This window comes from Homalodisca vitripennis, chromosome 8, assembly GCF_021130785.1.
Source record: "Homalodisca vitripennis isolate AUS2020 chromosome 8, UT_GWSS_2.1, whole genome shotgun sequence".
Classification (NCBI taxonomy): Eukaryota; Metazoa; Arthropoda; class Insecta; order Hemiptera; family Cicadellidae; genus Homalodisca; species Homalodisca vitripennis.
Genome location: NC_060214.1, coordinates 107,710,536 through 107,737,597, shown reverse-complemented (window position 1 = coordinate 107,737,597; position 27,062 = coordinate 107,710,536). Strand labels below are relative to the sequence as shown.

Below are 27,062 nucleotides of genomic sequence, written 5' to 3'. Positions count from 1 at the left end.
GTCACCGTTCTGCTAGTGACGTCAGTGGTATTTCACAGATCACATGTTTCAAAGACAAACATCATCAAAGAGTGTGGCAACGGCAACAGGAATTTTTCCACTGCACGTGAGGATTTGTTTATAGGTTTGAGGTTATGTTTTACTTCCAGATCTGTAGTTCTACTAATATATTTGAGATATTCTGGAAACTTCCAGATAATATACAGTATTGACTATTAAAATTACCGATGTTTTAGGTTTCAGAATTAATAAAATGTAGCATACTGAATACATTTAAATATATTCACGTTCAATATATGTACGTAGTGAAAATGGTTAATATGGTTATTTGTTTTTAACTTCGTTTCTTATAATATAAGAATATCTGACATTTTCCTAATTTTACCTCTAGTCATTATAGATCTGTTATAAATCTTCAAAATAGCAAATTTAATTCTGTACAGTACCTCTTTTTAGATTATATTTGACAACAGAAGAGGAATAATTATTTCTATTTACTTGCAGCAAATGAAAAAAGTACGCATTTCTTATTTAAATTAGTAATTGTGTTCGTTTTTCAATTTTTCATGTGTACTGATATACTTTTATACTGTTTTTAAGTAATAAAAGCTTGATTCACCTTACAATATTTGTTATCGTTGTAAAATGTGTCAAACCATTATTATTCGTACATAAACATAATGCCGGTTCTCCTGTAATTAGTAATGTCAACAATGAACTGCAAACAGACAACTATTACATAGTGTCGATATATCACTGTTAAACGTGAATGATGCTAACAGTAAATGCGAAGGGTTTGTCACTCAAAATAAAAGAAAATCGACAAGTTCAAGTAGCATTGTTCAACATTAGAAATACGTTCTGGACTCTGATCAACGGTGTAGACAAAATACATTTTTCTTATTAGAACATAAGTGCTGCAATAAATTATAATACAGCCAACGCAACGTTGAAATGTATGACAACAATGCTTTTTTTAATTTCATTTCATCCTCAGCGTCAGCTATGCCGGATTCGAAGTACACTGGTTTTTCATTTTTAAAGTACAAAGTACATGCTTGGATCTCCCCGGGATTTGAACCCGTGATCTATCGGTTAGAGAGCCGAGACTATAACCATTAGTCTACGTAGGAGGAGAGGACTTGACAACAATGCTCTTGATGCCCATTACAATCCAGAAAACTTCCATCTATATTTCTTCACGATGTGAACAATCTTCAAAAAAAGTTAAAAGATATTAAAACAATAATAAAATACGATTTTTCGTTGAAATAAAAGGTAGGGCACTTAAAGTAAATCTTCAGAAAGTTAAAAAATTGATGTAGTATTGAAGAACGTCCCTTGCTCCCTCTCTGATGGAAAATTCGATCAGAATTGTTTTTATTTCTTGGATTCCCAGTAAAAAGGTAGTTCGTCTGTTAAATAAATATGACATGTTTCCTCCCACCACTATGCACTATTTCCTTAGAAAACAACGATAAAGCTAGTGAAATATTCACACTAATCAGGTTGTGCTCCGCTGTTAAAAGTTTTCAAACAAAAAGAAAATTTCGAGATGTAGGCTACCTTAGTGTACCCGGTGTCAGCGCTTTGAGCATACAAAGAAATTTGCAAACTAGACACAACGTGTGTCAGATGCGCAGGACAACATCATTACTCGGAGTTTTCCTACAAAAAGATCAACAGTCAACATCCCTACGTATGTTATTTCGGCGAGACACATACTGCCAACTAAAGGAGGTTGCAAATTTTATAAAGATATCAAGGAAAAGACTTTGAATAAATTCCTCCTTAGTACGAGCTCTGTCAATGTCCTCGTGCTCGTGCAAATTCCAGCGCTGAACCAAGAGCGAGCGGGACATCACTCAATGTTCCAGAACATTCTAGTCACCCGCGCATGGTTTCTAGAACTTCAAGGTGATGATTTACTTTTTTCAAACATTGAAGAACTTTTCCTTAATCAAATGAAAACATTTATGCCAACAACAAAGAAAGTGTTGGGTATCGCTATGAAGTTAATGCTGCAAAATGGCCCAAATTAACTCTCAATCATTCAAAATTTAACCATTATTAATTGGAATTCGGACGGTATGAAATTGAAGAAAAATGTTTTCTTTTCATCTCTCATGATACGGCATAAAAGAGATATTGCTTGAGTCATTGAAACTCATTTCATACAATACGAACGTTAAAATATCCCCGGCTACTCTATATACAAGAAATACAGAAATGCTCTGCATGCATCTGGGTGTGTTGCGATTTTTATTAAAACGAAATTAGGCATCACAGTGTATATTTACAAAGGTTTTTTTCAACTAAATTAAGCTTAAGATAGAAAATTGTCATACCGTTAACATTATTTATGCACACGTCTAGGATATCTTTGGCTAATTTATACCGTGTTCCCGGAGTAGTTACAATCCGTATCGGAAAACCAACTCTCAAACTAAGACTTCCTTTAAACCTGCTACACTTATAGAATACATTCTTAAGAAAGATAATTTTTACTTACATTTTCAATGAAAGTACTGTATGATGTTTAAATCTTACAGTTGAGTTACAGAGTGTCTTCGAACGAAGGGACCCAAATAATGTTCTTTCCTACATGTTAATTTACCTATTCCCCTATTTTCTGTTTTATACCTGTTCGTTTTCCTGTGCATCATGTAATAACATTGATCCAGAATTAAGGTTATTACAAAAAAATTTGAAAATATTAAATTATAATATTAAATCAAACTGGTTAATATTAAATTTATTTACTACTATACAATCTATATAATAAAAGAATGCTTCAGCGGTTATGGAACATTTTAAGAGTTTAAGAGAAGTGTTTTTTGCTTCTGGTGGAAATAATTTCCCACTGTTTTCGTGTCTAAATGCGAGTTGAATAGTCGTTCTAATACGGAAATAATAACATTCTGAGTACGTGAAAGTGTGACCCTTTGAATCTAAACACTAAGAGGCTCATTCTTCCCGCATTTGGATGTCATCTTTCTGTAAATTGACGATCACTCTCCGAATATTTAGACGACGAAAAACAACAAAATAACACATAAATAAACATCCATAACGCCACGTAATTTAAAAGCGAAAATAAAATCCATTTAAAACGGATTTTCGATATCGAAGTGGTAATAAGTAAATGTAATTAATAACATGAATAGTCTATACAATTGCAATAAAATTATTTACTGATTTTTCGTCAAAGTATGTGCAATGTGTTATTATATAAACATTATCCCCCTCATCATCATGGGGTCTTATTCTGCCCGTCCTCAGGGGCCACTGGCCTGCACGAGGATCTTAATAAAAAGCATAAGGAGAAGAGTCGATAGAGTACAAGGTGGATTGATAGTACTGATAAAGTGCTACGGCCACAGACAGGATTTGAACCTAACTCAGATCCAAAGTCTGAAGTCGGACCGCTCGGCAATCGGCACTCCATTGTATAATTAATTGTTACACACAGAAGTATTGTGTATAAACATAGTCATTTGCTATTCTGGCAATTTACTGTTGGGATTTACCACGGCAACAGAAATGTCATAAGTCATTTTCATTTTCAACAATACTAAGAGTTACTTTGGATACTACTTACCATTCATTATTTTCCTTATCTTAAAATCACCACTACATTTTAATCCTGAGTGTTTTTGTCTCTTCATACCTTTCGATTATTAATGGCTTGTGTCTATATTTGTCCAAGCCAATCATTTACAGTTTACTCAATATTCTGTAATATTTTAAATGTTGTGTTGTTCTCGAGCAAACCATGATATATCATGTAATACTGTTAGGTGACTTTAATCTGCTTAATGTAGACTGAGTCAATCCCAGTGGTGCTGATGCAAATGATTCTTCACGTCATACCAAAAATCAACCGGTTTGTTGGATATGACAGCAACTCACAAGCATCACCAAATGAACAATAAGTATACAAACATATCGTGATATTTATCTGGACCCTCATTAACTTTTATTATATTTGATGGTGGTCGCTACTATTGAAGATTTACTAATTAGTGAGGACAGGCATCTTTCTCTCTTGTTGTTTTATTATTTAAATTAAGAAACCCTTTCTACCAGAAAGTCCTAAGTACACTATTAACTTCAGGCGATGTAATTTAGAAGCAATTTCCCTTCAACTAAAATATTTAACATATCCTTCACGTGATAATGTTGCAGATTCTGAAATCTCTTTTGATGATTTCTGTAATGAACTTGGTGAAATTGTAAGCGTATAATATTTGCAATATGTTCAGTAGAGTAGGTTTTAGTTTTTTATATTCAGTAGAAGACTCCTTGCTATCTTTGTTCATAGGTTTGAGCAAAATCAATAACTGGTGAGCTGATCAGTGACCCTTGTACCTATCGTCTGATGTAACTACGCCTTCTCCCATTGGTGGACACATTGCGTGGTCTCGTCTGTTTATCTGTCCACCGTCCAGGAGCGTCCGTTAGACGCCCGGGCAGTTAGATGAAATGAAATATGCCTTTATTTAAGAGGCGGAGTTTGGGCTATTTAGCCCTCTCTACCACTCAACTCAGATGAATCGTTGGAGATGACATGGTCCGGTAGCGGTCGCTCGACAGTCTCACGCTTTGTTTTCTTTTGGGTCTTGATGCCCTCTTTTGTCGTAATCGTTAGAAGTTCTACCGTCGGAGTCGATCTGAACATCATATGCTCAGGTCGCGGTCGCTCACAAGGGCCTAAACCTTTGTTCTTATTGTTGTAGAAGTATCGCCTTGGAACCCGATGCCCTTTGTGGTCGCGGTTGCTGAAATAGTGCGCGCTGAACTCTCCTCGTGTGCGGTGAACAGCTGATTCCTCTCAGAAATTATTTCCTATCCTCGATCTCAATGACTGTCCTTAGTGACAACATAATGAGACCCATTTTTCCGTGGATCTCATTTTGTTTAGTTGGTTTCTTGAACCACAGTAACGCTACTTTTAATAAATATTATTTAAAAAGAGCAAAAACTTCCTTTTTTGTTTGAAGATGATGCAGCTTTGCATCACATCTTTGTTGTTAACTGTTTCCTTTGCCCTGTATTTATTTTTCAAGCTTATCATACTAGCCAAAACAATTTCTTTGCCATTTGTTGTTGCAATTGTTTAAAGATCCTTCTCATCCATATTATTTCACTACAGAGGGATACCTTACAACTAGGACAGAAGGCACTTCAGCAGGGCATTTATATTTTATAGTACCTATTTCGATTTAGTTGTAACTAGCTGTAGTTCACTTCTGGAAATTACCATGCACTGAACCACATTAAATTTAATGTAAAAATATGAATAGACCCCTTACTTTTTAGAAATAGGTTATTTCTAAATAGAATACACCCTGCAGGTTAGCTTTAAATTCAGTTTTTAACAGTCTCTAATATGATGAATGACAAGGTGATATATTCAACATTTTGAATTATCCTCCATCCACCATTTCAGAAATAGTTACAAAATAGTAATCTTAAAAAAAACCTAAAATTGATTAATCCTAAAGCTTTTGATTTTATTTTTGTAATTTATATGTTAATCAAGTTTACTATATTTCATCTTGTATTTAATCTGTGTGTTTGGCAACAGAAAATAAATTCATAGAAAAAATTACAAAATGACACTATTGAATTACAGAAGTGAATCTTCACCTTTTCACCACATAGAATTTAGAGTATTGATGCTTTGTAAAGAACGATTAAACCTCTTTATGACTGGTCTAAGTGCAGGACTCTTTCCCCCACTATATGCCACATATAAAAAAAGCTTGTCTAACAGTATAACTCACACTGGTTCAATTATTTGTGAAACTATAGCATCGTCTTTCCGCTCAGTGCTACACTGTTGTAACAGTTTACGTTAACAAAATCTCACAATGGAGCCATAATGATGTTGATCAGTAAACCAAAAAAAAAAAACAACTGAGTCATAAAGCTTGGACTAAACTGTTAGATACCAATACCAGGGCTCCCAATATCACAGAAGAAAATTGTACTACAACAAAATTTACACAACAAACATTAAAATAGTGAACTATGATTGAAAAAATAAAAAATCCAATAAATAAAAGAGCCTATTATTAAATTTATACTGTAACTTATTTCAGCTTCAAAGTTGTAATGATAGTGCTGTAGTACTTAAGTTATTGTAAATGCATTATTGTAATTGTTTTGTATCATTGCACTTTTATAAACGGTTTGTGATTGTATAGCTTGCAGTAATTTTATTCAAATGCAAGGTTTGAAAATAATACCAAGGAATCTAAATATATAATACCTAAAAGTGCTGATTTAAAAAATCTTGTATTTCCTTTCTTCTTTTGGTGCCAAAGCCTAAAACTTGTACTTATATTTTGTAGTTGGACACATGAAGAAGAGCACAGATGCCATTTCTAAAAACTGTGTTTTAGTTATTGTAACATAAAACAATGTTTAATGATTGTTATTGGCAATAGTAGGTTTGAAAGGATAATAGGATTTCGGACATTTGCCATCGTTATATGTTACAAAAACACACAATTGTGTTAAAACTTTTGTTAACATATAACAATGGTTAATACAACGGTGTCTGAAATCCTATTATCTTTAAATGTAACAAAGTAATACATTATTATTAAGGCTCAGATAAATTATTTAGGACTAAAAACATTCTTTGAAACAGCCTATGCTTGTATACTTAAGAGCGTTTTGTATTGTAATGCATTGAGATTTTCCTCACGGACTATGTTGAACAGCCTCATGCAATTTTAGGGCCTTATTTTTTATAAAAGTACTATGGGCAGTTTTAAAGATATACTACTTAATATGCATAAAAACTGCTTTTTACTCTTTTTTGTAAAGTGAATACTTTTTTAATATTTACAAAAGGAAGTACAAAATAATTGGATATTTTTTTCTGTGTATAATTTATAAAAATGTAGGACAAACTAAAAAGCGTTTGGATGCATATTAAATTTATCTTTAAATTGAGACATCACTCATATTTATATGATTAAGTCTTAAAAGTGCATTAGGTTTAATATTGTTTTTATGGAACAACAACCAAGATGGTGTGTACTGCCGGCTTTTAAAATAAATTCTTGAAATTGAGTCACTTGGTGAATCCTGTTGAATATATTTTAAGAAGTATAAAGAGACCATTGGGAGCCATACAGTTCAAAATTAATTTTGGAATTTTAGTGTTAACATTTAAGTACTACTGTCAGTGAATTAAAAAAACACATTTCTCAAACATGTCAATATATTATATTTGAATCAAAATTATAGATTTTAAAAATATAATTAGTCAACAAGATTCTATCACAAATATTGTTTACTACAATAACATTTCAAATATATTTATTATTTTCCAACTTTGTACTACCTATACATAACTATTATAACAGAGACTGATCAGATGTAGCTTACACTTTATTTGTATAATTAAAATGTCAAACAATAAATACAATCTTGGTATAATACAGCTAGAGCACGTCGTACAACAAATTCATCAGTAAAATTCTAATATTAATGACAACAAACATTTGTTACACATATCACATCAATGGTAACTCAACTGATAACCCATTCAGGAATAATAATCTCGTTATCACTCGACTATCTCTAGCAATAAATCTGTTTCCGTAAATAAATTACTAAACTTCTAATACTTTCCTAGACATCTATTTCATACAGAAGAGCCCATAAGTTAGTTATCAGAATATTATGGAGGTGCCATTAACAGATTAGAAATCATCTTAAAATATTACTAACACTTATCGTTTTTATCGCCAACATAGTGCAAAACCATCTACTGCTCTGGTAAAGTAAGTCTTACTTGTACCAGAGTACTTTACCAGTACTAGTAAATTGCTCGTCATGCTGTGTCTAGAGGGCAGTGGATGCATTCAAACAAATAATTATCGTACCTTCACAGTGTAAGGGTGGCTTAGGAATTACATCGCTGTGTGTTCAAAATTTTAATTTTTAAAAATACAATCATTCACCGATTATAATATATTCCAAAATGGCAATAAACAAGTTAATTCATCAATGTTAGGATGTTTGTGGTGTTATAACGCAAAAACTACTATGTACAACTGAGTAAAAGTGTTACAACGTAAACATTATTTACGGTAAATATATACCAAATTATGTTTAAAAATCGAAGGGTTTAGTTATATTATGTCATGGGCGTTATAACTATAGTTATGAACGCACCAAGAGGGTTCACTTCTGACTGGCTTGAACCATCCTATTGAACTTACACTGGGTACAGCAAAACCAATGTGTTACTTACATATCGGCAAACCACTGACTGCAAGTGTCAAGATATTAGAATATAAAGGGTGGATCAATAAGTCTAGTCTACTGTGGAGAATGACTATCAAAGTGGGTGGACTCCTTTAGTATTAAAGGCTGTTGCTACCCTAAACATAGAAGGATTACTATCCCCTACCAGCTTTGACTGGGGATGTTGGAACAGATCTAGCCTCTCCATCTTCCATAAAACGTGCCATAACTGGGATAAACAGCTTGCTATCCCTCCTCATTGAATTTTGACAGGAGGTGGCCTCTACTACCAACTTTACCATCTCTGAAAATCCTATCATTCCGGAAGCAAGTACAAAGGTCATTTTAGGACTAATTACAATGAGGAATTTCCTCAGCTTCTTGTCCTAAGTGAACAAAAAAAGACTATAAACCTCTCCAATGGCCAATTCCAATAATCAAATAGTTCAAATAATTAATCAATTTCAACTAATGAAATCAAGCTATTCGACCAAATGTAGCAGAATTTTCCATAGAAATTCAAGCTACCTACCCCAAACACACTGCCTTTTAACATTAATTATCCAATGATTTAAAAATTAATGAAGCTCTACAGGTCCTCTTGTTCCTCAGAATAAGTCTGTATATGACTCTGACCCTCACTCTTGTATTCCGACCCTCACTCTTGATTCCGATCCTCACTCTTGTATACCGACCCTCACTCTTGTATTCCGACCCTACCTTTGTAGCTCCGAACCTATCTTTATTGCTCTGACCATAGTGCTTTAACTGCTCATGACAATTAACTTATAGACTTTTCTGCCATCTATAGTCAATCCATGGAATATAAAAATCTATAGAGACAATATGAATAATCTTATACATATAAACTAACAAGTCATCCAACACTGTTGGAATGGTAACAATTTTCTAAATCTATACTAACCCAAAAAACTACATTATCCCTACACTACATCCTAGTGTAACAACATTCTGACTTATGTCTGCAAGTTAATACTAAGAACACATATAGCCCTATCAAAGTGGAGTAGATGAACTATGGAGAGAAAAATTAACATAAACCTTTGAAATAATTGAAAATTTTAAAACTAAAAACGTGGTTAACTAGGTTAACTAGTAACATTGAACACATGCAAGATTTAGGCACTTAGGGTTTAATTAATAATTAAAATTTATAAATACATGACAACTTTTCAAACAATATATATCAACAAATAAAATTTAATTGAGTAAAAAGTGGGTATGGTGAAAAATTACCCCCAAATATAATATTACACTCTAAAGTATTTAGATAAGTTAGATACCTGGTATAGTATTTACTATACATATTAAAATAAATGCATATAGACTAATGGCAAGTTTAGTTTATGCTTAAAAATACATAGCTATAAAATTCAAATATAACTCATTCATATAAATCACAAGATCTATAGAATCAATCAATTGATTTAAATTAAAAATAAACCCTATTAAAATAAAATTAAGACACAATTTTGTATGCATATTTGCATCAAGTCACTAGAAACAATTTTTTAAAATTTTATATTCAACCATGGATATCCAAAAACCTTTTTAACCACAAAACATCTAAGTAAAGCTAAGACTTGAAATTTATTATAATTTTGGTAACGCTCCCATAATTAGTTTAAAAATGTTCACATTTTAACTTTGTTAAATCTGCAAAAAACTGGAACTAATTCTCACTAATAGGAATTTTTTTGGAAGTACTGAATTAAATGCCATTCTGTATTGCACGTATATTCATACTATCTCTTAGATGCTGATTAAAAAATGGTTTTGTTTTCCATCTTAGATACCTACCAACACACTGGTTTTCAACACTCAAAAGTATTTAAATGTCAGGATTTACTGATTGGAAAACCGTGGAATTTTACATTCATACTGATGTAGGCAAAGCATTCAAATCACGCTATACCAATTTTCACGGCAAGGAATATGATTGTAACGAGCCAGGTTTTGCAAGCAAATGGGCACACAGGCAGAATTGGAATGGAATTTAACAAGCAGTCATTTTTTCCGAGGTCGTACGTTGAGGAAACCAGCATGCGAATCAATCTTAATTTGGCACCAGACACTAATTTTTAGACATTGAATGATGGAATCGGTTACAGAGAAGCAGGTATCTTCCAATGATAACCAATTGACTTGGGAATGTTGGAAAAGCAGTTTCTATGACATTCCTACTATGCTGTCCGACATTTAGTACAGTCCAACAAGTATATTCTAAGAGGATGTAGTAATGACTTGAAGTTTGGAATGTTTAAAAGTACTAAAAGTAAATTTTAATTTAATAATAGTTGATTTAATAATCTCTTATTTTTCAGATATGTGTATAAATGTAATCTGGTGTTTTTTGAGATGAATATTAAATAGAAATCCAACTGACCTTAAAGCCAGGTGCCAGGTCAAATGATAGTTTGACCTGTTAAACCGAAATGATGTATTACAGCTTCCTATATGGTATATTGGAGTAAGCTAAATAGAAACGCTACAATAGGCAGAGAGCAGGTGGGGCGACAGAGAACATGGCCTGTTAAAGTTAATTCTTTTTTAAACACAACTAGTAAAATCAAACTCAAGTATTCCTCACATATAAATGAAGCTTCATGCAAAAAAGCCTTTGTTAAAGCTCTGCCAATTAATACATTAAAACTAATTTAAAATGATATTCAAATGTTAATCTTACATTCACTACAATTTTTAAAATTGTTATGAATGAATTCTGAACACATACATTATTATTGATAGCCTACACAATGTAAATGCTTAAAGTTCGATATCTCTTTCTTCAATAAAGTAAAATTACAACCATATCGATTGACATAAAAATGTGTGTAAATACATAAAAACAACTAGTCTAGTCAAAGTAGTTTCAAAATAGAATAAAAAATCTACACTCTTTGTTTATTGAAATATTTTGTGATTGTTTAAATCCTAATACTACGACATAAAATAGACTTGGTTTCACCGTTTGATTACTGTAATGTACAGAGTAAAGTAATTTTAAACCCTTTGCGTGATTAACTATAGACTATTGGATCTCGCAGCTTGGATGTACTGTACATATGGGCTGCTGTAATATGCAGCGTCAAATTCGTGATGCTGACATCTGCCCTTTCCCTACAGCTTTCTAAACGCCGGACCACAGCAGTCTTACCACTGCAGCTCAAAAGGGCTCAGATTTGACCTACTGCATAATAATTTTACTTATTAAAAAAAATTCATGGTTTAACCTTGTCACCTGTTCAATGCTGGTACCTATCAGGAACATTATGAACCAATTCAGAAATATTTTGTTACATCTCTCCAGCATCTACAGCGTTACAGTTCTGAGAGGTTGGTCCTGATTCCCAAACATAGTGTCCTTTTATGTCAATTAATTAACAAAATACGATTTATACCTAAGTATGACCTAAAAACATATTTATCTTCAAAAATAATCAGGGAAAGTTAGAGAGTGATCGATTTGTTTCAAAGTTTAAAACGTAGGTAGGAATTGTTTTTTAAGTAAAAACCAACTCAATGTTGATTTATTCTGACCGTTAGCAGAAACGTGATCTGCTAGTTGCCGAGCATGTCATGAAAACAGGGGGAGGGGGCGCCATATAGGCTGGTGTCCTGGCGCAGTTACAATGACAAATTAGCTCAATAGGAGCACTAAGGGTTACAATACTATGAAACCCATGTAACGTTGCATCACTACTTATTTTAAATACAGTGTTAAGAATTTCAAAACATAAAAGTTGCTATATTTGTATTTACTAATACAATGGAAGTGATTTGTTTCAGGAATTAGCCTATTTTGTAGGAATTATTACTTATTTAGATTTCTTATGTTTAACAAAACATATCTATTTTTAATAATTCCTTGAACTCAATGCAGAATGATTGACTACTTTCAATTTTTACAAAGTAAAACTGAATACCTTTTAATAACAAAAGTATCTGAATTAATTATCTGATGTGTCATAAACTGACTGTACTAATAATCATTACTGTAACAATTTTTGTATTTATTTCTAGTCATTAACTAAAAAAATGAGAAAATATACCTAATTTCTTTTCTTTCTTAGCATTAACGGATGAGAGAATAGTATCAAAGGACTTTGTACTGCTGTGATGCAATAATGCCTGTGATACAATAATCCTTGGATACAAGAGAACTAACGTTGAGGTTATCTCCCAGCAGCGTTGATCTCTTTGAGAAGAGGATCTTTGGTGATCGATTGAGGACTCGATACTGGGTCAGCTACAGTCGTTGACTGCAATTCTTGCTGTTTCACGTAAGCAAGGAAGACCGTCCACAAGAGGCTGCAGAAGCTCATGAATACCACTCTATTCTTCTCCTTTATTACCATGTAATTGAATGTCTGAATGGCTGGCCAGACGCATACACCAGTCTACAACAGCACAGCCCAATTTCAATCAAAGTTATATGAATGTCACTTGACAAGTAAATATAAAATAAAAACACAGGTAGGATCTTTTTTCAATGTTTTTTTTATGACAGAAACTAGAAACTTTTATTCCAGACGAATAAAATTAGCTATCTGATGGACTCTTTAGCTTACTCTACAATAATAAATAAATATATAATTATGTACAGTGTAGAACAAGTAAGGGTTCAAAACTGAAATAAATTATATTTCTATGTCATTAAAAAAAATTTTACATATTAAAAAAAAAAAATTTTATATTTTTACTCCCTGTTTCCAACAAAAATGCCAAACACAAATGATAGATATTTGAGGAAAAAAGTCTAACATCTCACAATAGGTGATAACCACAGGATGATCAATCCATCACTCACTAGATTATGTCAATTACAAATCAACTTGAAAGACCTTCAATAATAACGACAAAGACAATAAATTGTAAATATACTAACAAACCTTGTATGTGGATATAAATTTTGCCTCTAACTCATTTTTGGCATCTTGAATAGCTTTTCCTTCTAGCAGCGTCATTCCAATTAAGAAACAACTCATTGCAAAAGGTGAAAACGTTAATTGTTCTGCAACCACCTAAAAAGAGAACAATACAGGTTATACACATTAGAAACAATACAAGAAAGAGTTTGTACAAAATTATATTTAATTAAAACTTGGCACTTATTTTATATTTTTCTTCAGAAACAGATTTCTGTCAAAAACTGTTATTGAAATTAAAAAAAAAATGGTTAATTTCACAGTTGACAGTAAAAGAAAGGATATTTTTATTTCTAACAGAAATTTAATACAACATACTTACAACACACTATTTATTACATGTTAAGTCCAATCTAATACTTGATATCACATAAATCTTACTTAGTGCAATTGAGCTAACTAAGTAAATGAACATCTATTTTTTTTAATAAGTCGCATGTAGCATTTTGTAGGGCATCTGCTCTGGGATGAGAGCTTACTGAGCACTGCACCTTCCGATAATACAAAACAGCATTTAATGAAGTGTAAAAGGCTGCTGATGCCACAACTAATATAAAGTCTTTCAGTTCACACCGTATCGAAAAATTGCACCTTTAACTTCGTGAAATATTTCAACCTTGCTGTGGAGAGCTATAAATTTACAAATTTGGGAAAATTGACCATCTATAGTACATAAATTTATGAAATTATATTATATATTAAACAACAGAAAGTTTTAAGTAATTTAAGTACTGTAGGAGAAAACATGGATATAATACAAGATATAAATATAACATGCAATATCAACTCATAGACTCAAATTCTTTGAAAAAAGTCACTTTTATATGAGCTAAATTTACAAACAACAAATTACCAAATGCTAGTTTTTTAGGTCCCTGGTAAGAAATCATGGGATTTTACTGTAGTTGATTAAAATAACCAAAAAACCCAAAAAAAAAAAAAAAAAAAAATATATTCTGAATGTAACATGACATTTGGAAAGTGTATGTGACTTTGACAGATGAGTAACAACAAACATTTACTATCACCTGTTTAAATATGTATAAATATTATACTTATTATAATATTGACTTGAATGGATAATTGAGTGTTCAGTTAGTTTACAAGACCAGTGAGGCACAGCCCGGAGGGATTTTCAAAACAAGAATTGGCCTATATGTTAACCAGGAACCCAAGGAATATCCATATAAAATTTCAGTACAATTTCAAGTAGTTTTTACACAATTGAGTAACACACACAGATACCATTAGATGTTTATAATATAATAGTATAGTTTAGCTTAGTATATTTTTTTGGTAAAGTTTATTTTAATTCTTCTTTTATTATTATTACTAATTTATTGATGTGTGTGAGACCTATTCTCATTTGGAGTCAAAGGCATGTTTAAGGTCAATCTAAAATTTCACAGGATAAACCAGTAATTGGCTGAAGTTAACGTTATATTGAAAAGATGTCCAAAATTTACATCCACAAATATAGAGAGTAATTTACAAATGTTTTGTAAACCAAGATCACTTTGTATTACATCGTTCCTTCATAATATGATGTATCATTACAATGATGCAATACATTACAACATTCCTTAGGCTTATAAACACATCAGTATATATTTTTGGAACGTGTTCTATCTGATATGAGTAATATTTATATCTGTATGTCTAAATATTGGTTCTGTAATAATGGAGCACCAGCATTAATTTAAGAAAATAAAAGCAATAATAGTAATAAAAGCAATTTAGAAACTGAAAAGACTAGTCTACTTAAGATTTATACTCTTCTTAATAATAATGACAATTTTAACTTACTTTTCTCAATATTCAAGTTCTTAGTAGACTAATTAATGTTTCTATCTGATTTAATTAGTATATTCATATCTGTACAACTGAACATTAGTTATGTAATAATAAAGCACTTTTTTCTCTCACCAAAGGATATTATTGTGGAAGCTCATATAATAGAACAAATCACACTTTTACTTTATTTTTTGACTGTAAAGTCATTTGAAAATAGGTATAAATATTATTGTTATTACAAATCATAGCTATAGAACATCTAAAAAAGTATACTTTTATACTTTAACTCTTTAGAGACTACACTTGACATGGACTGTGAAGACAGCTTTTCTAGACCACATTACAACATCTGCAGTCTAATAGGGGTTAATATAACCACCATCCATGGTTTTTATATGTTTTAAGACGGAACAATGTATACTGTCCGAACTGCAATCCAACATGTGACTCCAAATCTTAGGATAATACATTCTTCAACAAAACACCCATTTTAAAATACATTGTCTTTTGCACTCTTGACATTTCCTATTGAAAGTTATTCTTGATGATTTGGAGAAACTCTCAAAATGCATTGTTGTTTATTTTATAAAGACTGTTTTGTACAAAATGGAATGTCCGTTGAGATGATAATAAATAAATGACAACACATATTATATAAATATTTAATAAAGGCAACTGAGGTAAGTGTTGTTTATAATTTAAAATTATTTTCTCAAAAAACAACAAGCGTATCTCATTATTCTACTGTCAAACTAAAACACCTCAACTCCAAAATACATATTTTTACAATAATAGAGCAGATTTTGTGATTACAGTGTTTACAAACATTTTTTCGCTAATTTGAATTTGTAAGATACATACATAGGAATGCTATCGAAATATATTCGCCACGATATGAATCCACAGTTCCAACTAACATCAATGTTTTCTGGTCTCATGTGAACAATCTAACGAAAAAATAAAATTGCACACCACTTCTTGAGTTGAGTAATAAACCTGCAAAAAATACCACTTGCCAAAGTAACGTGTTAGCGGAATTCTTTTCAAGTTCTTTGAGGCACTTATTCTGGACAAATTGGCATTTGCGTTGAAAAATGTTATAACACCTAAAAAACATGAGTTCCGTAGTGGGAAATTAACAGTGATCAATCTCCAGATTTCAGGAGTCGGGTCTACGACAGCATCAGATTTCAAATGTTCATTGCCAATTTCAAATTCTCCAAAATATAGTTACTTATTGCTTTTTATTGTTTACTTTAAACATTATTACAAGTTGAAGTCACATGTTAAGTTAAATCAATTGTAATACAAAATTATTCATTTCATAAAAACAATTGAAACATTTGATTGAAAAAAACAAATAATGAGTGTAGTTTGCTTATTAAAGTCTACCCATTACTTTTAAAATAATAAAACACAAAGATTTTAGACAAAAAAATTTGGCACAAAATTTTTAGGAACTTATGAAACTTGTGATATTTTTTTATATTTTGTGAGTATAAAAAACAAATATTAAAAAATAAGCTATACTTTATGTTGAAACTTATAAATTTAGTCCCTTTAATGACAAAGATAAGTACAAAAATCATTGTTCTATCTTTAAAAGCTACTGGAAATGCGATTGATGATGTAAACATATGTAAAACAAAACAAATTACCATGGCAATAGAGCGACACATGCCAGTGTAATATGTATTACAGTATTATCTCACATGCTGTTAATGGGATACAAATGTAGCCTAAACATATATATATATATATATATATATATATATTATTTTATGGTACTTTGGTATTATGTGGAGGCCACTGTTTTTGGATGAGTTTTCCTTAATGGGAACCAAAATAAACTTCTTTATATGTTACTAGTACTTTCCTTGTTTGATAATAAATCGAAAAATACCCGATAGTCATACTTCCTGTCGCCAAATTGCTTTCAAATAGGCCTAGACTAGTGAGTCTTCAAGTAGGGCTAAACCCACGAATCATCTGTCACTTTCGAATAATTGTTGTTCGTTTAGTTTTTGTTTTCATTGATTGTCGTGCAGTTTATCAATTAATAATTTCATCATGAATAATTATCCTCGCCTCTGAGATTTATCTCGAACAGAAGAGGAAAGTATTTTATTGGAAGAATACATTCGGGGGTAGCAGCAACTGGTGGCGATGCATTCAACTCAATTCCTCGCCGACATCACTTCCTTTTGGGAGGCAGAACAGGATGATAACCGTTTGTTGTAATGACTTGTAAGTTTCAAAATAAGTTAAATGAAATCTGTTCTTTGTAATTGATTTTTAAACCTTATAAGGAAAACTCGTCCAAAAGTAGTGGCTTCCGGATAATGCCAAAGTACCTATTTTGTATTAAAGTAGAGGTCTAAATGAGAAATATTAATAAAAATATACTACTTTAACTTATTTTGATATTTGCTGTTATTTCTAAATATATTCATAAATTATAAATAATTTACTGTTACTAATATAATTTACTATTATAAATAATTATTATGTTTAAAAACAAATCGTGCACCAGCCTTATAAATTTATAGTTTTTCTAAAATGACTTACCTTAGCCAATACTGATTTCAAATTGATGTGAGGCCAAATTCTGTTTGCTATTGTGTACCAGGTGTGAAGTGCAGGTGCAACATAACAGGAACCCCACAAGGAATATCTTGCAGCTTTAATAAAATCGTATTTTTCTTCTCCAGCAATAGTTTGTTGTATTAAACTACCAGCAGGCCAGATGAGTGCATATGATATCATTCCTCTTGACAGGGGATGTTTCAATGAAAAAAACTGAGCAAATTTTGAGAACTGAGCCATTGTTTAGTGTTGAGGGGGTATATTGAAAAGACAGGCCTATTTTTCAATGCACTTAGTAATTTATCAACCTTCTACTATTGTAACATTATAATCCTACTTCATTCACGCTATTCAAAATAAAATTAATTACTAAATACTTATAAACAGAATGCTAAAAATTAAATATGCAAAATTAATTGGGGACGTTATATCACAGCAGTAAAATATTGAACAGATTAGAAAGTAACGAAGTAAGCAGGCCTAGGTACTACAATTATACATACGTCTGTTCGTGTTAGAAGACCTCAATGAATCAAAAGTTACTTATTTCGTGTCTTAATAAATAAGAATATTACTATTCATTATACTGTGTGAGATTACAACAGGGAACTGACCATTCATAACATTACCTAACTTTATCAAACTGTGCCATCCTGTCTGCAGCTGACAGACACTAACTGACGTAAGGATGTCAGCAGACGACTGATTCAGCAGATGGCGATGTCGTCTGCTGTGCTGGTGGTAATGAAAAAAAAAATGCTAAACATATGTCTCGTAATTTAATGCAGGGTAACCAGGCCTAATGTTTTACAAACAAAACACTTAAAGAGGTTTCGGTTTGTATACAATGTTACGCGTAGGATAATAAATTATTTGTTCTATTGGTAAAAAGGTAAGTGTAATTTTTTTTAGTATATACTAGCTCTACTATCTCAATTTTTTAATTTATTTACAAATATATCACTTTACTATAATCGTATTCATAATAATGTATATAATCATAAATTATGAAGCAGTTTTTATTATGTAAAAAAATCAATGCTAGCAGCTACCACCTCTTTATTCAACATGAACTCCTATTTTATGAACCGTTTGTATCTAACAGACACTATAATACTATACTAAATAAAATTCTATATCTGTTTATTTATTTACTTTCTTCAAATGGTTTGGCCAGTTTAAATAAACAATAATAAAATTAAATATAAAATTGAGTTCTTTTTGCACGAAAGTAATAGATTATATATGTTGTTCCATTGCATAAATCGACAAAGATTCTGCAAAAGAACTCCGGAGTTTTTACGTCATGTTATGTGGTATAGGGCAAAGAAAGTTAGATAATTTTTCTGAAATCAGTAGCTCATCAAGTTACTCATGGTTTGGGTTCTTTCATTAACAGTTGGTATATCTGCGGAGTTTTGACCTTAATTAAAATAGTGTAATATACACAAGACACTCGCTCAGACTCAATGCAATTGCAACTAAGACGGTTTAACAAAGTACTCAATGTGTCATTTAGCTTTAGAAACTGATTAAGTTGTTATGGTTGAGAGGAACTTTCGGGGCGTTTCTTATTATTTATTTGCTCTTATTGATGCAAGACTTAAAGGGTACCTTAAGTATGATATGCAAATTAACAATTTTTATTTCTTATTTTAACTCTCTTTGTCTAAGCACAAGTTCTTTGTTGTGTCAAACAAACAATGTTACTCGTTAAATAAACTGACCCGTTTATTAAGGGGACCTTGCAGTCCGTATACTGCCCAAGTTAAAAACGCGATGTTCCGGCACACTTAGAGAAAAACAGTCATTTTACATATGTAAAACTTCTTGCACTGTTTATTTATACCATATAGTGTAATGTTTATTTATTTATAGGCCAATAAAATAATTAAAGTTGCTATTAAAAATACTTATATAACATTCTCAAAAATTAAAATTTTTACTTACATTAATATTTTTTAAATAAATCTCTAATTTCAGTTTGTGGCATGTGGTGTCGTGGTGGATTTAGAGACTGGTGTGAATTTATCCTTGGCTACAGTGTGAGAAGATTTATTAACAGGTTCGGTCGGCAATTCAACACATTCGCATGAAGTAGTAATAGTTGTAATAATAAGTTATATTTCATTGATTCTAATGATATGATCTGTACTTAAATATTATGTTTCAAATTGTTATATTTAAGATAAATTATGGAATTGATATATGGATATAAACTAAGCATGAAGCAATCTCTCTCTTCAAATATTGAAACAATTACACAGATATTACGTAGTTAACTGGAATACATTTCTTGTCCAAATTAGGAACAACTTACATATCTTATATGGAATTTAGAAACATATATTTTCTATAACAAACTATTAATTTGATCAGCGCCAATAATCTTTAAATTGATTGCTTTTAAATATAAGTATTTTGAAAATTGAATTGAAACATATTAATACGAATCGATAAAACTATGATATTACTCAATGTTATACTTTTATAATTAGATACAACATTTCTTAACTTACATATTTACTGGTTAGTAACACAACACTTGTACGCCTAAAGTATTTCACCGCACACGAACACACTCCTGCACACACCCGCCTTTTCGTTAACTAGCGCGACTTCGTGAGAACTCCCTAGGACTTTAGCTGACTGACCTCTCATCTCAACCCCAGGGTTTTGTATTAAAGCATCCTCCTCCGTTTCCTGGACCACGCCTATTGCGAATCTCCGTTGGCGATTGATGAGTACCAATATTTTGGTATCACCATGGGAACTATTAAAATTATGATCACTTTCTGTTATCTAGCAACTGCATGGGAGTGAAAGTCGGTATCCGCTCACCTGATACCACTGTGTGACCAGACAGTCGCTATGCTTCGTCGTATGGTTTGTATTACTATACTTCCTTTACTACGGTGGGAAGTTGGTTTCTGTTTAGTCATTAATTTAGATTTTATAATAATATATCACTTACACTAACACTTATGTCAAAAAGAGTAAGTTCACTTTGCCGGGTATCTGTAAATAACGGAATAAGCTTCAGGCCGATAGTGTAAGAGGTTTAGTAAAAAAAAGTGTACCTGAGTGTCAGAAAAAGTTATTTTTCAGCAGGTACAAAAAACTAGAAACATGTCTCGTTGCCACAGTAAATTAATAGTCTAGCACCATAGTCCTATTAAGCAGCTGATTCTCTTTTCTGGTCTTACCCCTTTTCTTTTATTCTTTGAACATTGTAAAGCTAATCTGTTGGCATATAAGACCATGTCTTGGTCGATTTGTTTTAAGCCAAATGAGACAATACACCTCCAGCAGGGTTTGTCTCACAAAGGAAAATGTCTTCTGAATTTGAACTCATATCAGTAGCCAAAAGTGTAGTAGTGAATTTGTTTCCTTTAAACTTGTTCTTACCGATTTTTATTAAAATTCTGGACATTATGCCACAGCTTTAAATCAGTTACACAAACAAAAATCTGCTCATAAGTTTGAGGTAAATATAAAACATAATTAATCACACCAAAACATCAATACCATATTATATTTTAGAAGTAATTAACAGTATCAATATATGATCATAGCAAGGTGCTCAGGCAGAGGCTTCTAAGGATTTGAGAAAAAGAAAAAGAAACCCAGTAAAACACGGTTTAAAAATTTGTTTAAATGAAAATATGCAATAAATATTAATGTGTTTTATATATATTCACGAAAAGAAGCATAGCATTTAATATAAAACAAAAATATTATTTTTTCAGTCTTTTGACTACAAAAAAAATGTCTTCGTTCCTTAAAAATTCCAAAGAGAAGTCAAAAACTTAGAAACTGGCCGTAACCGATAGGCTAGTTAGTTTTGTCGTTGAAAGTCTGTTTACTATATAACAGTTTCAGAAACCTTCAAAATCATTGAATTTCGGTTAAAAGAACGTCAAACATTAAACAAGAGAAATAAATTTCCGATCTACGTAAACATGGGACTGTTAGAGTCATGCTACCAATATAACACATTCACTGCTAGTCTATTGACTATAAAATATGTCACAAGAAAGAGAATACACTATGGCGTCTGTCACGGTCAATGTATAACATAGAGGTAAACATTTTCTGTCATGATGTGGGAATGGCTCTCTTCTAATACCTTATTCACTAATAACTTTATGAGAAAATTTGGGCCAAACGCCTAGGATTCATCTTAATTCAAGCTGAGCATCTGGCGGAAGTACGTAGGCGACATTTTCGTTGTCGTCCCTCATGAAATCATGAATTTATTTATTTTCCCCAAATAAATTTCTCCCTTCATTCGCTTAACAAATTTGTTAATTATCTAAAAGTATAAAAGAAACTCACCTTTCTGGATATGTGTGTAGTTAAGCGATAGGGACGCCCTTAAGACCAAATTTTAACGTAAATAACCAGTTTACCATAAGAAAACACCTACATATGAATATATACATTTTGAAATGAAATTAAATATGCCTTTATTTAAGATGCATATACAATTTATATTAAATATATACATTTTCTATTAAACCAAAAAAAATCTGTCAAAGAAGGACTCAGATAGTGTTTGTTTGACAGAACAAAGAGTTTGTGCTCAGACAAAGAATGTTAAAAGAAGGAATAATCAGTATTGAATAGGATCTTAGAAAATAGGTACGGTACCCTGAGTCTTTTATAAATAAGTACAAAATAATAGGAAACACCTTCAGTCAGAAAAATAAAACAAACGAAAATGTTGTTTAGTAAAATCTTTAAGTTCTGGGATTATAGAAGAAAGTAAGAAGCGTTCGTAAAAGATACAATATAAGAACAGTTTTTACAATATATAACACTCTTGAGGATTCTTATAAAAACTAAATGTGGCACACAGGATTAAACCCCCGTTTTTACAGTATAGTATGTTCAGTATAAATGTGAGAGTCATGAAAGAAGGCTTGTCAGAGATACTAAAATTATCGTAATGCCTAATTAAATGTAAAATTCAATTTTATACATCATAATTAGTCAAGGTTTTGAGACTTCCCATTCTAGTTGTACCATAGATAACGAAGTCAATATTTTAGTGTTAAAAAAGAAGTCAGTATGGTCATCATTACTGTGGAATGGCTATAAGCCTATTCAGTTATTGATTGATTGTGTTTTAAAGTCCATATTGAATTAATCGTGGATGGAGAAGAGATGGTTCATTAATATGGCTGGATTTGATATGCTGTCATTGATTCTCATTGTAAGATAAATAAAATTATATACAATTTTGCATTTTCAATAGTATTTTGACGTATGGGTTAAAACTATGGGGAATAGTCCAGATGTTCAAAAAATACTTCTGATTCCAAAGAAAGCTGTTAGAATTTTTACTTACGCTGACCTGAAAACAAGTTGTAGGCCACTGTTCGTTAAAGAGTCTATACTTACTATTGTTAACTTATATATTTATTTATGTGTACCGTAGTTAGTATTAAGACTAATTTAAGAAATCATATTTGAAGAGGAAGTCATCTTGAAAATAATATTAGGAATAATCATTTAGTAAATAAACAATTTTATAGACTCAGTAAAACACAGTCAAATTCTCAGGCAATGTCTGTTACGCTTTTTAATGAATTAGAATATATAACATACACTGTTGACTTTCTGATGTTTTAACATTTGTTACCTTGTTCTGATGTTGTTTTAGATATCTATTTTATTGTTGAACTTTCATTTATTTATTGTTGACTTTTAAATGTGCTGTTGATTTTTATTTCTCTGACATTGTTGACATATCTCCTCTTCTTATAATTGTTAGGTTTTTATCGGTTTATCTTAGAAATGCACGTTACTTTAGTCCTGGTCAGTGTGTATCTCTTTGTCCATTGCGGGAAAGTATCAGTTGTCTATACCCCCGAATTTCTTTCCGGGCTACGTTCTTGCTAGGATTCTATATGATGTATAGTCAATGGGTTGTTTATGAAAATGGCAAATAATCTTCCTAAGCCCAGGATACTCCAAAGAAGTTTCTCTTCTGCTTGGTTTATAACTGCCAGTAAAATCCTTGATTATATGAAACCTTCTAAGAACAAGTGTAGGTTCTATGACAACAAAAACCGACATATATTCATCTGAGCAACCAATGGATGTCCTGCAGCGGCACACAACTAACCCTAAAATATTTATATAAATTATTATTATTGTTAATTCATTTATATGATTATTAACGTAACCTATAATTTATCTCTAATAAGAGGTAAGCGATGGCTGCTATTTTAATAAAGTTCATCGTTACAATATTTTATAGTAATAAGATACACAACACTTCAACCAGTATTGTTTTAAATTAATAGGATATTTACATTGCTAATCATATGGTTACTTTTATATAGTAGTTTAAAATTGTAATCAATTTGTATATATTCCGTAGTGGCAAACCTGACCCGGAAATCCAAATCTGTTGCCATGGTAACAATCGGGCATTCAAAATAGTGTATGGTTTGAAGACTGAGTCTATTAGTAGCACGATTTTACTTTTATTGGATTAGAATTTAGTGAAAATCGGATTTTTATATTACCAAGAATTGCAGTTAGACCAACGGATTGTAATAATAGAAACAATAGTCCATTTAGTCATCAAATTAGGATATTTTTTTCGTTCGGTACCTGTTTATTTTAGGTTATAGTGAAGTTTCGTAAGTAAATTGTTAAAAATGTGTATATAATTTTATTTTATTACTATGTACATACCGTGAAAAACGAACTATATTAAGGTTAAAATGAAGATATCTGAGAAATTAAATTTTTTTAATTAATGATTATTTTTGTTGTAAATAATGTACCTACATTAATAAAAAATAATGTAACATCGATATCAATATGTATAAATTATACATAAATTGATATAAATGTTACATTTTTTACTAATGTAAAAAAATAACATTAACGTATATCATTTGTGTGTGTGTGTGTATATATATATATATTTTACATTTAATTAAAAATAATTTTCACTGTTTTAGTCTTATTATTCAAATCTATTTCAGTGCCAAATTAATTATATTTATTGATGATTCCTATTTCAATTACGTAATGATTAATGAAATAAAGAATTTTGACTTTGTGCATGTATATAATAATAAACATTAATGTGGGTTGTATTTCAGCCCATAATGAAATGGCAGAGACAGAGCCTTCACCGACTGGGAGTGCCCGCCTGCCACCACTGACAAATCAGTTTCCTCAGTGGAGCAGAACTACCCCTCTCGCAGCACTTCCTTCTTGCTCCGATGGAATTCCAGGTTTTCTCAGGGTTAGATTTTTCTTTTAGTAGTTACTGTAATTTATTTTGTTCACTTTTATCATCCAGGCCATGGTTGCTTCATACACCTAGTACACATTGGTTCCAAAGACACTAAGTATGTCACTTTCATTTTTTGAGTTTTAAGTAGTACAGTGTGAAATATATATATATATATATTACATAAATGAAGTGTATTTGTTATTGATTGAATTTTAAAGAAATGTTATATTAGAGTTTGTATATATGCTTAAAATTTTTATTGCACATATTTTAAATATTAACTTATATACAAATATTTGGCTAAGTGGTATTTGACCCATGAAGGCCTAGGCTTTAACATGCTGATGCAATAGAATATGACAGAATTACGAGGCATTTGTAGATTTCCCACTCTTTTATTTCTTCTACCTCAATAATTTTGGTGATGTGTCCCAATACGAAATAAAATCAATTCTTCCTGCTACCTAAGGGCTTCCATTAATATGTTTCCTACCACAGAAGTGGTTGTGATTATATAAACAAAAGTCTTGTTCCTAGTTAAAACAATGAAGTATCTTAATCTCATTATCCAGTATTAATAGTTAATTGTTCCATCATTAAAAAAATGGTAGGCATAATAGAATTCATGCAATGTGATAGATGTAATATTTAAATTTGAAGTTTTATTTGGATAATATATATATCTATTCTTCAAGACCACTTGGTCTCCATGTTTTAGCCATCAGATTTGTTTACTGAATTTGAGAGAAACATGATTTAAAATCCTGTTATTATTGTATTTCATGTTTAATATTTCTACAGTACCTAATACTGTTAAAATTGACTATTTAATTTTTTTTAAGTTATCACACAATCAGTGAGATAAACGGTAAAGTATGAGTGCTTAGTTTAGGTTGTGGTGTGATGAGCTCTGGAATAAATTTGTCTACAAACTATCATCTACTCGGTTGCCATGTAGTGGTAGTTTTACCATCTATTATTCACTGACTAAAATCTTTATGCATGCAAGCTTCTGACTGAACTTGAACACGTGAAACAACCAAGCCAAGTGTGCATACCTTCTACTTTACATGTCGTTTCACTGATCATATAATAACAAATGTTTTTGTTGCGTGTTCATAATAAATTAAACTATCAAATACAACAAAGCATGAAAAATAATGTATACTTACTTGGTGCCAACCACCATGTTGATACAGAATTTCAATATTTCAATTTTAATACAGGTAAAATTGATAGTGTCCATCAATTGTTATATATCAGTTAAAATGCTATCAATTAACAGTGAGATAATATTTCATTCATTGCCAATAGTTTTGGAAACATTATTTTTATTGACTATTTCTTCTTATCAATAAATGAACAGCGTTGCAGGTTTTAGCTTTTTTGTAAAATGTTTTCTATTCTTTATTTATAATTTCTTAGAGAAGTACAATGGTGTCAGGTATTTTCTTCAAACTAACAGTAGCTCATCACAAAGAAATTAAGTTACAGGAATGATAGTTAGATCAGTCAAAGATAAGAAGGAAAATGTTAATCTCTGTTGAAGGATTCAGAAGGTCTGTAGGTAGGTTGGTTAGTCAGCCATTATTTGCTTAACTCCCTCTTCAGGTTTTGCCCCTTCTGTCTTCTTAATTCCTTTGGGAGGTGATTGTGCTGTGTGTATCCAATGTAAGTTGGTTTTTTGCCAAATAGAGTGAGATTGTGTTGGAAGTCGCAAAACAGAATGCATGCCGTGTGTTGTGAGGATGCGCTGGCTTTTATGCGTACAGAATCTCTTTCGGACATATATGCCAATTACAGCCATGATATCTAATTCTATGAAAGCATCTCAACAAATTTGCATAGGTCTCCTATCGTTGTAGCTCGCTTTTGGAGAATAATCACTCTTTTCATATTAGAAATTGATGTACCTCCTTTTGCGAGTAATCCATAGCTTATATGAGACTCGCACAATGCAAAGTAGTCCAACCTTGCTGTTTTGAAGTCATTATTGAATATAAATTATTATAAACAACTAATCGTATGTTTGACAGTTCAATAGCATTGAGACATTAAAATTCAAGTTTCTAAAGTGAAAAATGAATGGATTTGAGACGAGTTCCTATTTATAACACAGTTTTAACTTTATCCCCATGTTAAAAGGAAGCCGCAGATGCGTTACCAATAACTAACAAGCATTCCCTCTTAAGATGACA

The 27,062-nt window shown here is 31.4% G+C and overlaps 2 protein-coding genes across 2 annotated transcripts in view; one reads left to right on the top strand and one right to left on the bottom strand.

Annotated features, from left to right (window-relative positions):
* Positions 1–7,226: 7,226 nt before the first annotated feature.
* LOC124367853 (protein sym1-like) lies at positions 7,227–18,314 on the bottom strand. The gene is made up of 3 exons (XM_046825017.1): positions 17,583–18,314; positions 13,185–13,316; positions 7,227–12,692 (listed from the first exon to the last, which is right to left on the bottom strand). The coding sequence occupies exons 1-3, from the start codon at positions 17,838–17,840 to the stop codon at positions 12,468–12,470; spliced, it is 615 nt and encodes a 204-aa protein (XP_046680973.1). The 5' UTR covers positions 17,841–18,314; the 3' UTR covers positions 7,227–12,467.
* Positions 18,315–24,048: 5,734 nt separating this feature from the next.
* Positions 24,049–27,062, top strand: part of LOC124367852 (keratin, type I cytoskeletal 9-like) — a 41,826-nt gene continuing 38,812 nt past the window's right edge. The window contains exons 1-2 of the mRNA XM_046825015.1: positions 24,049–24,256; positions 24,728–24,873. Of these exons, the coding sequence (XP_046680971.1) occupies positions 24,739–24,873 (135 nt within the window). The 5' untranslated portion in view covers positions 24,049–24,256; positions 24,728–24,738. The remainder of the gene's footprint in view (positions 24,257–24,727; positions 24,874–27,062) is intronic.

Excerpts from the sequence above, each read along its gene's own strand:
- LOC124367853 (XM_046825017.1), bottom strand. The coding sequence starts at position 17,840 with ATGGCTCAGTTCTCAAAATTTGCTCAGTTTTTTTCATTGAAACATCCC. Across the intron at positions 13,317-17,582 it reads TGAAATCAGTATTGGCTAAG|GTGGTTGCAGAACAATTAAC; the intron begins GTAAGTCATTTT and ends TTCTCTTTTTAG. Across the intron at positions 12,693-13,184 it reads AATTTATATCCACATACAAG|ACTGGTGTATGCGTCTGGCC; the intron begins GTTTGTTAGTAT and ends GTGCTGTTGTAG.